The following is a 14,094-nucleotide window of genomic DNA, read 5'->3' on the forward strand; positions in this document are numbered from 1 at the left end:
GCTTACAAAAGGAATGTGAGTCTGTGCTACAGACATAAAGACTATTTTCAAGGCTATAGGGACAACCATATTTGCCAGGACTCATGCTTAGACTGTGTACAGCTGTGGAGATCATAAATGGAGAAAGCATGAGATTCGAGCAAGAAAAACGTACTGAGGTTTGTTAATAAGATTTGAGAAGAGAGATGGAAAGTCTTGCTGTTCGGTTGGAGAAGCAGCTGAGGAATAAGTCTTTGTGCATATGAAGAGTGTTTTGTAGGCTGTGTGTAGGTATTTTCTGTTTCTTCAGAATGTAGCAAAAACAGTGTGAACTTAAGTCGGTATAAAGGAATTTAGGAGATAATTTATGACTAGGGATTGGAAGCTATTGAAATGGTTTATCATGACAATTCTTTGAAATGGGTAAATTTTCACTATATTTAGGATTTTATTCTGCTTATGGAGAGGAGGGGTTAAAATGGTGTTTTACAGGTCTTTCTAGAACTTTATTCCCAAGATTTATTTATTTACTTAGAGACAGTTTCACTTTGTCACCTAGGCTGAAGTGCAGTGGCACGATCATAGGTGGTCACTACAGCCTCAGATTCCTGGGCTTAAGCAGTCTTCCCACCTCAGCCTCCCCAGTAGCCGGGATTACAGGTGAGTGCCACCATGCTCGGCTTATTTTGATGTTAATTCCAGTTTTCTCACCTATTGCATATCTCCTGGACTTACACAGAAAATAGAAGACAGTTGGCTGGGCACTGTGGCTCAAGCCTGTAATCTCAGCACTCTGGGAGGCCGTGGTGAGCAGATCACTTGAGGACAAGAGTTCGGGACCGACCTGACTATCACAGTGAAACTCTGTCTCTACTAAAAATAGAAAAAGTTATCTGGGTGTGGTGGCACCCACCTGTAATCCCAGCTACTAGGGATGCCGAGGCATGAGAATTGCTTGAGCCTGGGAGGCGGAGGTTTTAGCAAGCTAAGATTGTGCGACTGCACTCTAGCCTGGGCGACAGAATGAGATTCTGTCTTTAAATAAATAAAAAAAAAAGGCCAGGTGTGGTGGCTCACACCTGTAATCCCAGCATTTTGGGAGGCCAAGGTGGGTGGATCACAAGGTCAGGAGTTTGAGACCAGCTGGCCAACATGGAGAAACCCTGTCTCTACTAAAAACCCAAAAAATTAGCCGGGCGTGGTGGTGTGTACCTATAATCCCAGCTATTCAGGAGGTTGAGGCAGGAGAATCACTTGAACCTGGGAGGCGGAGGTTGCAGTGAGCTGAGATCACACCATTGCACTCCAGCCTGAGTGACAGGCTGAGTGACATAGTGAGACTCTGTCTCCCCTCCCATCCCCCCGCCAAGAGAAAAAAAATATGACAGTTATACTACATGTACTACATGAAGGTTTGTAGTTTTGACTGAGAGGACAAACCAAAACAAGAAAACAAATAAAAACCCCACCTATCATACAGGTAGAGTGATAGCATACTCATGTAGAATTGATTTGGCAAGTCTGTGAATGAGGTCCCAGAAATTGTATATTCAGTTTAGTGAGGCCAGTGGAATTTGAAGTATAGGTGTAGAAATGTTGACATTAACAAATGTCATATGTATTAGGATTGTGACAATGTGACTGCTGACATGGTAGTGTGCCAGTCATTTTTATAGAATGTCTCTTGGTTGAGAAAATTCCAGGCTAACAGTTTTAAGGTTTAAGATTCTAGGTTTAAGATTTTAATTTCATACCAAAATACACATTCATTTTAGAAAATTTAGAGAATACAGATAAGAATGACAATTCCTTGCAGTTTTTCTCTTCTGAGATAACTACTATTTACATTTTGTATATAATCCACCAGTGTTTTCCTGCAGATAACTACTTTTCTCTTTTTGAAAAACAATTACAATCATGTTATCTGCGTATTGCTTTACAGCCCACTTTTTCTACATGAAGTAATATTTTCATTGTTGTATTCTGCTATGCCAGTCTGTTTATTGAACATGTACTGCGATACAGAAATACGAGATCTAGTGGTACTTTCCACCGAGTAGTAGATAATACCACTGGAGTGAGTATATAACATAAATAATTAACAGAATATAGCAGGAGATAAATGGAAGTTAAGAGGAGAGGCTGGAGTGACTTTAAACTGGATGAAGGCAAATTGAGGTGGTCTTGAAGATGGATAGGCAAGAAGGGGCAAATTTTAGGTTAAAGAAATAAACACTAATGCAGAAGGGGCTTAAATGCATTTTATGGAATGTCACATTGAACTGTGAATTCAGAGGAATAAGATCATATGTTTCTGAATTATAGAGGGGTTAAATCCAGGTTGAAAGTTCTGTGTCTCAGAAAAGTATGTGTAGTAGTTTTATGCAAAATAAATTAGGGCAGGGGATAGGGGTTTAATTTAAGCACAGTAGTTCTCAAACTTGGCTGGATCCAGGATTCATCTGTAACATCTTGTTAAAACAAAACACATATTCTTAGGTCCTTGTCCAGGCTTCCTGAATCAGGATTTTTGGAAGTAGAATCTGATGTAGTTTAGGGAACTTGCCCTAGAGTTTCTGATATAACTGTCAGGCCTAGGAGATAACTTAATTCTAGGAGGCATTTGTAATACTTAAGGTGAATTTAGGACTTGGTTCAAGTGACTAAAGTGAGCATGGAGAGGAATGGAAAGGCATGAGGCACTTTGAAAATGGATAGGATTTAGTAGGACCATTTAGAGTAGATAAAATCAGCAGCTTCTAATGAAATTACTGAAAGAATGGTGGTGCAGGAATGGAGATGGAAGTTGAAGCGGGTAACACGTGGTGCAGGAAGGTGATGAGGACTTGTAGGCACAGAGAATGGAGGCAGGGATGTGGCACTGTAGGCAGCCACCCAGCAGCTTGTTAGACTGGATATTGAGTAAGAAGTTTGAGCAGAGGAGAGAGTTTTGAAGTATTAGTTTGGAGTAAACCTTTGAAAATACTTGTTTTGCAGGGTACGATGTATAAAGAAATGAGTGAAGGGGCCTGGGAATAGAACCAGAGGTCACATCTGAGGTTAAGGCTAAAGGTGAAAGAGACATGGATTATTTGGAGGATGGCTAGTGTTGTGAAATACAAGAACATACATTTAAATTTCTTTTTTTTTTTTTTGAGACGGAGTCTCACTCTGTCGCCCAGGCTGGAGTGCAGTGGCGTGATCTCGGCTCAACTGCAAGCTCTGCCTCCCGGATTCACACCATTCTCCTGCCTCAGCCTCCCGAGGAGCTGGGATTACAGGCGCCCACCACCACGCCCGGCTTATTTTTTGTATTTTTTAGTAGAGACGGGGTTTCACTTTGTTAGCCAGGATGGTCTCGATCTCCTGACCTCGTGATCCGCCCGCCTTGGCCTCCCAAAGTGCTGGGATTACAGGTGTGAGCCACCGTGCCAGGCCTTAAAAATTTTTAAAGGGGTAGCATTTCTCTGTAAACTCCACAAAAGTGTGGGAGGGAAAGTAAGTAAAACTGAACTCACTTTACTACTTTTAGTAATAGACTCATTGTAAGAAAATGTAAGCTATTCATGACAGTGTGTGTTTTTGATTATTTCTGGGCCTTGTTATTTTTCTGTGTTTCTGGGATGCAAGGATAATTTAAAAGCAATGGTTTGTAAAATGATACATAATTACATACGTATAAAAGTACATATAACCAACTAAGTATATGTATGCATGCACTCATGCAAATCAATTATGTATTAACATTTTATATGTAAATTATATATGTGTGTGTATATTGTATTATAGAACATCCTGTATAGAAAAGTTGGTGCTGTGGGAAAGGAGAGAGCAAGGCAGTTTTCTAGTGCATTTCTTATAAGCTAGTTATGAGAAGGGCTTGCCGGCTGCTGATTCATTCAGCATATTTTTTTCTAAATGTCTTCTGTCTGATAGATACTGCTTTGTTAGGGAATACATAAATGAGATTACCCTAGATGTTCGGGTTAGTGAGGGAAACGTTACAATAGATAGCACTAAGCGCTGTATCTCAGCTTTGATTCCCAGAGCACCTAGAGGGTCATTGGGCCACCTCTTTTAAGTTCCTCTTAAGATCTAGAATTGATTGGAATAATAATAATAGAAAGTTTGAGTACATTTTGTGTAGGTGACATAAAAGAACATCCTTAGGCAAGCGTATCAGTTAAAGGACTTGTCTTCATGGCTCTTGGTGTTTTCTTCATACCACTTTGCTCTTAGTTCCTGTTAGCAGAGGGGAAGAAGCAGACTCCAATATTAAAATCCATGCTGGTGAAAATTAGAAACAAGCCACATACCCTCAATAGGTGTTTGCTTAAAATGGGTTTACATCTTTGCAATGGAGTACTGTGCACCTGGTAAAATGATGATGCAAATATAAATTGTTGATAAAGATATATATATATATATATATTTTTTTTTAAAGAGCAGAGATTCCAACACCAAATTTTGGGTGGTGGAATTTTATTAGGTTGGTGCAAAGGTAATATGGTTTTTGCCCTTGGGAGATTGGGCTGATGGAGACACTCATTAACCAAGATTGATAATACAGAAAGGAGAAGTGGATTTTTCCCCTGTTTTCCCTGCTCTTTCCTCCCTTTTTGAGTAGGGGAAATGGTAGATTCAGTTTGATGTGGCCAAAAGCAGTGGCTTAGTAGTCAGTTTGCTTGGATTTGAATATGTCTCTACCATTAGTCGTGTGTGACTTGAGATGGTTTCACTTTGCCTCTCTGTGCCTTAGTTTTCTCACTTGGACAATGGGAATGATAGTGGTAGTTACTTTTTGTAATTATGGAGTTTAATGGTTTGAAGTAGAATATTTATACCAGTGCCCATTGAAGATAAGTCATCTCATGCAGTGAGACGTAACTGGGACTTTCGAGCTCAGTTCCCTGAGGTCTTCTGGGCCTGGAACAAGCCCACCTTATAAAAATTGGCTTAACTCTACGTGCTACATACTAAAGTAGTTCTTAATGTAGACTTTTAACCAACTGTCTTAGAAATGAGCCTTTGGAACTTAGTTCTGCATGTGATAGGGGTACTTTCTAGTGTCTACTTGATAGAGCAGTCACTTTCTAGTAGGGGGAGTTAGGTTCCCGAAAAGCTCTGTGGTCTGAGAATTCATTTTTGAGGAACTCAAAACACAAGAGAATAAACAGTTGATAGACTTGAAGGTCATACAAACCTGTGCAGATCATTGTAAATGTTTTCACATTCTAAAGGAAGACAGAGGACAGCAAGCAAAACATAGTATCAGTGGTAGTTTACATATTTTGAATTAGTAACAGGGTACCTGTACTTTTTACACTTACTGGTGATAACTTACCCCCAGAAACTTTTGTTTCTCCCCTTCAGTTTTAAAAATGATGTGTCAGTGCATTATGTATTGTTGCAGGTAATGTGCATATGATGCATTTCCTTTCTGTTTTATTCTATTTGTTGGTATGTCCAAATACTCAGTGCTTGATTTTGTCTTTCAGGCCCAGATGTGGTCCCAGAGATACCGAGTTGGTAGTTGAGATAGCCAAAATTTGGGGCAAAACTCATTTGATCTGCTCAGTTTTTAGTTCTTAAACCTTCCCCATAGTTCTTTTCACATAATTGCATGAGAAAGCACATGCTTCTAGCCTGTTTAACACAAATTTCAGCTATTCCACTTCCAAAATGCCATTGGAGTAGTATAATCCAGCACCCATGTTTATAATCCCACATGTTCTTTGACCTTGACCAAGGTTTTAATGCAAAACTGAATCATCTGCTATTGGTTTTTACCTTCTTTTCAGTTTGTCTCTCTCTCTCTCTCTCTCTCTCTATATATATATATATATATATATATATTTCTCTCTCTCTCTCTCTATATATATATATATATTTTATATATATATATATATATATTATATATATATATTTCTTTTTGAGACAGGATCTCACTCTGTTGCCCAGGCTGGAGTGCAGTGGCATGATCAGGGCTCCCTGCAGCCTTGACTTCCTGGAATCACGTTAGCTTCCCTATTAGCTGGGACTGCAGGCTGCACCACGACACCCAACTAGGTTTTTTATTTTTTGGGGTAGAGATGGGGTTTTGCCATGTTGCCAGGCTGGTCCTGAACTCCTGGGCTCAAGCGATCTACCTGCCTCTGCCTCCCAAAGTTCTGGGATTACAGGCATAAGCTGCTGTGCCTGGCCTAAATTTTTTTCGATAAAGGGAAAATACAGCAATCTGTTATATGCTGGAATCAAAATTTTTCTACTAGATGAACTTTTGGGGAAATTTAGTATTCTGTTCTAAATTAAATGCCTTTTTCAAGTAATTACTGCCAATGAACTCTCTTTTTTTTTCATGTTTAGGGTGGTCGATGCAGAGTAGTGCATATAAGGGGCTAAAATCAGACTTAGACACATGTGGGTTCTTGCATCTCTGTATTTTCTCACAACTATTTCAGTGATCCTTAATGAGTGGCATCTTGGCATAGTGAACTTTAATGTGGGACCAGAGTTCACAAACTGTTACCTTAGGCCAGTTAATCTTTCTGACCCTTACTTTCCCTGTTGGTGAAATGGAAGTAACACTACCTACTTATAGGGCTGTTAGGAGGTCAAATGTGTCAACGTCTATAAAATGCCTCAGCTGAGTGATTGGTGCATAGGTAGTAAGTGTTCCACAAATGTGCATTTCCCTATAGTTTTACTGATCATTTTGGTGTGATATTATATTCTTTATAAAGTCTTGTGTATTTTGACCTTTTTTTTTTTTTTTTTTTTTTTTTTAAAGACTGTTTTCTAGGGTTTTGAGGGGAGTGATAAATGTTCTGGGTTTTTAGGATTTCACTTGAAATCCTCCTATATAATTGCTTTTTCTCTGTAATGCCACTTGATCATCTTATTGGAAATAAGAGATATTTTTTGCTTGTGTGTTAGGCATCAAAACTGTGATACTTTTATTTTCCCTTTGGCTCCTTTGGCTATTATAATTCTAGAAAATTATTTCTAAAATTACTATATGGGAAACGTACTTTCTTCTGTCACTTTTTTAATTGGTTAGTGTAAATGAGCAAAAGTTTATAAGGGAATGTTAGTTAACAGTGTATAAATTTTAGATAATGACATAAGTTTAATTTATGGAATCTAATTTTAGATCTAGTTTTTCTTGATTTCTATTTTGTAGCTTTTTTGTGGTTGCTTATTTTTAATGGGCATCTTCTGAACTATCTTTTTAGATCCCAGTGTGCACTGTATTTTATCTTCTCGTATGGCCTAAATTTTTTAAATTGTGAAATATGTGAGAATTTGTGTAACATATGTAAAATGAAGTAATAAAAAACAACTTGGTATTTTCTCCCAGCTTAAGAAGTGAGGTAGTACTTAACTAGTACTTTTGAAGCTCCTTGTAATCATACTGATTTTTTTTTTTTCATTTGCTACTTGTAATACTTCCTACTGCTTTAGTTACTTTGAAATTAGATATAATTTTTAGTTTGGTGTCATTACAAAACATTGTCACATTGGAGAACATATTGCACCTGCCATTTAGTTTGTTAGCTCCTGGGTTAATCTGAACTTGCCTGTCATGCTGATGCATTCATTTCAGTCCCAGTCTTACATTCTGGATCTCTGTTGATTAGTGTTTTTTGTTTTTTTGTTTTCTGTTTTTGAGACAGATTTCCCTCTTGTTGCCCAGTCTGGAGTTCTATGGCGCGATCTCCATTCACTGCAACCTCTGTCTCCAGAGTTCAAGCGATTCTCCTGCCTCAGCCCCCCCGAGTAGCTGGGATTACAGGGCGCCCAGCTAATTTTTTTTTTGTATTTTTAGTAGGGATGGGATTTCTCCATGTTGATCAGGCTGGTCTCGAACTCCCGACCTTAGTTGATACGCCCACCTCGGCCTCCCAAAGTGCTGGGATTACAGGCATTAGCCACTGCACTTGACCTTGTATTTTTTATTTTATTTTTTACAAATCTTAGTGTATCAGTACTTTTAATTAGGTGGCTTGATTCCCCCCCTCCCCCAACCCCTGCCTGTGGAATACAAACACCAAGAGACTAAGCTCAGTACCTACCTGAGTATACCACGTGTTTAACAGCCTGTGGAAATTGTCCTGTCCCTGAAGATATGCTGTAGATTAATTTTATGCAGTGATTTTAAGACAACTAAAAAAGTGCTTTGTGAGTTTAACTTCTAAAATCCGTGTAAGCTCATTTTCTGGATTGTTCATAGACCATCACATTGCCTTTGGCAAACTGAGCTGGAACATACTGTAGAAGATTTGAGAATCATGAGGGGTTCCTGTGGTAAAGAGAGATGTTTGTCACTAGCATTTGATTGTTACTCCATAGTTTGTGAATGGCTCCATTTGTGGGGGAAATGATGAAAAATATACTCTGTATTTTTCTCAAAAAAAAAAAAAAAAAAAGAAAATATGGCTGTCTAGATTTTTAAGCCTCTTTAGGAAGAAAATCATATCTGTAGCTTATCTACAAAGCACATTTGGTGTGTGGAATTATAAAAACTCTGACCTCAAATTAACATTTTTGTTTTTGAAAAGTGACTAGCCTGAAGGAAGGATATATGGAATAATCACTAAAGTCCTTATTTAAAGTAATCCAAGGTCAAGATTTCTGGAGTTTATTGTTACTTAGCATATGATGGTTTGGTTACTATATAAGTCAGCAGCAAATTATGTAACTCAGAGAGATACTTTACGTGGCCTTTCAAATGAGTAAGGATTAATGGATGTTTCAAAAAGGTGTCAGAAATTTTGACGTGTATTTCTTACCTTTAGATTTTTAAAATGGTAATGAAATAATCTAATCTCTAACAATTTTTAGTAAAGAATACTGATACCTTAATTGATTCTACTTTCCTATAAAGAACTTTTGTACCGGTGATACCTACTTCTATCGAAATTGGCGAGGTGTAAGTAGCGTTGTAACGTTTTCTAGGTGAAGAATATGATGTTGAGCCTAAAGGATTTGGTTATATAGTTCATAACTAGAGACTGAGTTTATATTTTCTTTCCCCATAGTTCATGTCTTAATTTTAAAGACTGATCATTTTAGGGAAAAAATTATTAGAAAATGATGTCCTTTGAGTAAAGATAATCTTGATTCAATTATTGTTTTTACAAATAAAACTATTCTGATGCAGCAGTCTAGTGTTCATTCGTCCATCTAGTCATACACCCCCACAGTATGCTATCAGCTGGTTGTAGGTCTAGTGTTTAATGTAATACCGTAACAGGCATTTGAATTGGAATGGTAGTTCTTCAGGAATAGAATCTGGAATACAGGTAAAGATTTCAGACACGATTCCTAATTTAAAAATAACTCACAGTGTTTCTGAGGTTATTTTCCAGTGAAGTGTTTAGTATTGCTGCTATTTGGAGTACAGAGTTGAAGCTTTTAAAGAACCTGGGAGTTCAAAAGTATAAGAAGAAATAAATGAAAAGCAGAAATATTTTGAGGCGATAAGTATAGACTCAAATCTATATTATGACCACTTGGAATTCTACCAGTAAGAGATTTATTTGGGCAAACTATAATGGTTGTTGGAAATTGCAAATCTTAGTGTGAATTATTTTAGTCCAGTTGGTTTCTTTCTTTTACTTACCTGAAATGAACTATACTGAGGCAATAGGAGCTTTGTATAGTAATTTAGGAGTGTAAAACAACTTAGGGAAAAGGATTATTAAGCAGGATGATTTGGATGACATCGTGTGAAATTTAGGAATTGGAGGCATTGGGAATTGAGAGAGTACTAACAAAGGAAAACCGCTTATTTTAGAATTTGTCTGGAGGATGTAGAGTTGAAGAAAGCTTTGGTTTTCTTCTGCAGCGGCCCCAGTGCTCTTGACCAGGAACATCTCTTGGAGTCAGTAGTTTTCATGAGGCTGGCATAGGAGCTTGGCCAATGTATGCAACATTGTTGTATTGAGAATATTCCCTGAATTAATTCCATAGTGTCAAAACATAAATTTTTCACTCAACTCCTTTGTAAGTTAGATTTTAACCTGTACTTGTCTTTACCTCTTCCGCTGATATCAGTTGACAACACTGAGATTACTTTCATTTTCCTGTAAGTCGTTATGAATTTTTCTGGTTAACCATGAGTTATCAGCAGAAGCAATAAGTAGGAAGTACTGTAAACGAATTACAATAAAATAAGAGAAACCACTTGGAGAGCAAGAGGGCTTGTGGACTTAGGGGAACAGTTATGAGAAGTGTCTCAGAATTTAATTTACGAATAACGTTGATAGATTGACATGTTGTCTTTCCCGTGAAGTAACTTTCATTACCTCAGCCTTAATAGTAAACTACTATGAAAGTGAATTCATGTTTATCTTGATTTGTGAGCTGATGAAAATTATAAAATGTAGGAATTTTTCCCCAGATAAATAGTGGAATGTTCAGGTTTGATACCTGGAAAATAGCTGAAATTTTCCATGGTAGTAGGCATATTCTGAAACTGTTTTTCTTTTCTCTGACAATTGAATATATTTTATATATAGTTGATTTTGATTATTGAAGACTAAGGAAAATTGATTTTAAGTAAGTTTAAATGTTAGAAAATGAATTTTGCAAATTTGAAGTAATTTTATATGTTTTGGGATTGTAGTTATGTTAGATATTCCTCAATTAGGGATAATTGTCTTGCATCATTATCTCTTATCATAATCTGTTTTTCTTCACACAGTGTTATAGTTTTGCCGCTGGACTCTTCCCTCCCTTCCCCCACCCCATCAGGATGATATGAGACTTGAAAGAAGACGATGCATACAGGTGACTCAAGTTTTGAAATACAGTAAAACTGTGGCTAAGAGAATGTGGGAATCGATGGTGTGTTTTGAATGGGGGAGCATTCTGATAAATAGTGGGAGGAATTGTAGATCAGTAAATGCAAAGGTAGTTGGGCTATTTGTTAAACTTTTGAACTCAGATTGATAATCAGTGATTTACAATGCTGTTATTACAAATACAGCATAGTAATTGCTAGCACTTAGGCTTTTCAAGAGCTAATATTTTGGTGGGAATTGGAATAATTCTGTTAATAATGTAAATAACACAGTTACCTTTATGGTTGAATGCATGTCTCCCCCAGAACTCTATTAGAATATGGCAAATCTTTTATGGGAGTAGATGTTAGTAGGATATCATTAAAAAGACTGACAGTTAAATTAAGGATATTATATTCATACATATGGTTTCTTAAAAAGATATGCTCTGGGATTTTATTTATTTTTTCCTTGTTCCTGATATCCGTGCCTCCCATTTCCTTCCCTCCCTTCCCTTCTTATCCTTTTGTCATTTGTATTTTTATACAGAAGAAGCAGTGTGAAGGCATTTTTGAAAGAATATTTTTTGATTGCTCTGTAATTAATTGAGGAGATCTTATACATGGGAAGCTGGAGGCTATTCCATGTGTGGCTATGTTCAAATTCCTGAAAATGTAGTGCAGCTAATGTATAAAGTGTTACTAACTTTTGAACTTAAATGTTCTTAAATCAGGCATATTGTAAGGAATTTTGTTGAACTAAGTGTCTTACATTTGAAACTCTGTCAGAGATAGTCTTGTTTGATTATATTTATAAACTAATGTTTGAAAATGTGATTGCTAACTGGAAAAGATAATTATATAAATTTTGAATTGATATCTAACAGATAGTAATTATATCATTGGTGTAGTTTTTGTGATTGGTTTTTATTTTTGGTGATCTGGGTTTTGTCTAGGGGAAAAATAATCATTTTATGATTTTAAGATTTAAAAAAAAATGTTTCGATGTACTATTTTATATGAAGAAATGTGCTTGAATATATTTATAAATTAAATTAGAGATTATATAATACTTTATGTTCATGTGGAAGTCACCATTTTAAGACTGATGTTAATTCTTGTTTACGTCAGAGGTGATTGAGCAATCACCTCCGTTACGCATCTATCATGCATGCACACAGGCTTGCACGTGTTATGTTTGCCTGTACACATTAGAGGTATGCCAGGTACACATTCTGGCTGAGTTGCTCGCTGATTGTTGAAAGCAACGTGATGCTGAAGCTGAATATCACCATCATAGAACAACAAATAGGCATATTTACAGAAACATTTTTAGAATTTTATGCACATTTTTTTGTTGTCAGATTTTATAAGTTTGACCTTTTGGTGCAGGAACTATTTCTCAGCATTGTCAGCTCCTGGATTGCTCCTTGGGCGCTATACTGCACATTGGCTATACCAAGTAGATGCTCACTTTCGACTGAGGTCAGTAGAGGAACAAAGTATTTTTGGGGTATCTCATAGATTTATCTATGAATATTACTGATTTTGGAGATTTTCTCTCATGAAATTTTGGAGTTGCAAAGTTTCTGTTTATCCTCACAAGACATGGAGGGTTTCCAAATAGCTCTTTTTCTTGAAAGGCTTATGGCCTCAATGGAATGAAATAACTAATGAGTAAATACAGTTTATAGTTATCTAATTAATTTTATGAATGCTAGAACACAAGAAAATTCTACAGATTAGATTTATGATAAAATCCAATCTTTTATTCAGCCTTGTATTCTTTAAAAATTACCAGCATTTATTGGCTTACAAAGGAAAAAACTCAGGAAAGAAGATGTAGCTGTTAAATAAATATATTAGCTGTTGGTGTATTCCCTTTCTAACAATTTGAAAGTTAATAATTGTTTTTGAACATAAAAGTAACAGCTTTCAGAGTCATCATTAATATAGCAGTCTGGTCTTGTATTACTATGCACACATTTATTCGACTGATAGAATTTCAACACATTAAAACTCATGAGTAGATGTTCACCGAAAGTTGTTTCTAGAGAATGCTTACTCACATTTGAAAGCAAGTGGTCTGCTTTCTCCAGGCCTTGTTTTTACCTTCTGGCATTGTTCATGATACTGGCTTTGTTATGTTGGTTAGATGTGGTAACTTATTCTCACCTTTTCCTTGATGAGGCACAGGTTCAGGGATGCTGGAAAGGACATTGAAGTAGGCATTGGCTGATAGGCCTTTCAGAAGTGAACACTTAAGAGTAGGTTTTCAGAGTAACTCTGTGAGGTGATGAGTATGTTAATTGACTTGATTGTGGTGATCATTTCATTTTGTATATGTGTATCAAAACATCATGTACACCTTAAATATGTAAAATTTTTATTTTCCAGTTATAACTCAGTAAAACTGGTGGGGGAGAGAACAAATAGTTTTACTGAACACTAGGCCAAAGTCAGACTTTGATGTATTTTGTCCATGTGTCTATAGGTGTTCCTGTACTTACTTAATTTGAGGATCTTTTTGCGTGTTCTAAAATAAAGTTAGAACATGAATGAGGTAAATTTGGATTTTCTTTTGATTTTTGGAAGAACAAATGATTTGTTAACAAACATTTATTTCGTCAGCATTTGCTTTGTACCAGGTACTATTATAGGTGCTCTGCCTACAAAGATCCCTGAGCTTATGAATAACAAATAAATGAGGCAGTGGAGGTTTCTGATAAAGTGTTAAGACTCACCTATTGAATTCAAGGCATGCAGAGAGAAAATAGAGAGCATTGTCTGGGTAATGACATTGACAGTAATGGCTTTACCTGTATGCAGAGGTTACCAAAATCTCTGCATCCTGTTCTTCTCTTCTGAGCTCCACACTCAGGTAACTGCTTCCTGGATGCTTCTCCTGCATATTCCCTCCTCCTCCCCCATTCAGTTCTCTTAGTAACGAGTGACACCGTTCTACCCTAACACAACATCATTTGGGGATCCTAGGAACCACTCTTTGCCCTTTTGAATCACAAGTAACCAAATTCAGTTTATTTAAGGTATAGAATCACTTCTGAGATGAGATTTGAAAAAAGTACTGCCTCAGAGATTACCATGTATATAAATATAAAGACTTTGATATAAAGAAACCTCTGTAAACCAGCATTTCTTCAGTTTATTTGATCAAGGGACCTCCCTTTCCTTTTATTTTTGATTTATACCTATTAACATCTTGTGGAACATGATTTGGGAAAATGTGTTGGGAATAGAAGTTGCTACCATTCTTTGTTTTGTTGAAATGAACTTCTTTAACAACTAAAAAATTTTTAAACAATAGTGAT

At 36.6% G+C, this 14,094-nt stretch overlaps 1 protein-coding gene across 8 annotated transcripts in view; it reads left to right on the forward strand.

Annotated features, from left to right (window-relative positions):
- Nucleotides 1-14,094, forward strand: part of DYRK1A (dual specificity tyrosine phosphorylation regulated kinase 1A) — a 150,659-nt gene that overhangs the window by 46,186 nt on the left and 90,379 nt on the right. For 4 of the 8 annotated variants that reach the window (XM_037984795.2, XM_007967845.3, XM_007967851.3 and 1 more), the window contains exon 2: nucleotides 10,688-10,773. In XM_037984795.2, coding sequence (XP_037840723.1) covers nucleotides 10,764-10,773 — 10 coding nt within the window. In that variant the 5' untranslated portion in view covers nucleotides 10,688-10,763. Of the gene's footprint in view, nucleotides 1-519; nucleotides 640-10,687; nucleotides 10,774-12,157; nucleotides 12,251-12,291; nucleotides 13,329-14,094 lie in introns of those variants that run through there. The other 4 variants (XM_073010567.1, XM_073010576.1, XM_037984796.2 and 1 more) reach the window with 4 other exon arrangements.

The sequence above is a fragment of the Chlorocebus sabaeus genome, chromosome 2 (genome assembly GCF_047675955.1).
Source record: "Chlorocebus sabaeus isolate Y175 chromosome 2, mChlSab1.0.hap1, whole genome shotgun sequence".
Taxonomy (NCBI): domain Eukaryota; kingdom Metazoa; phylum Chordata; class Mammalia; order Primates; family Cercopithecidae; genus Chlorocebus; species Chlorocebus sabaeus.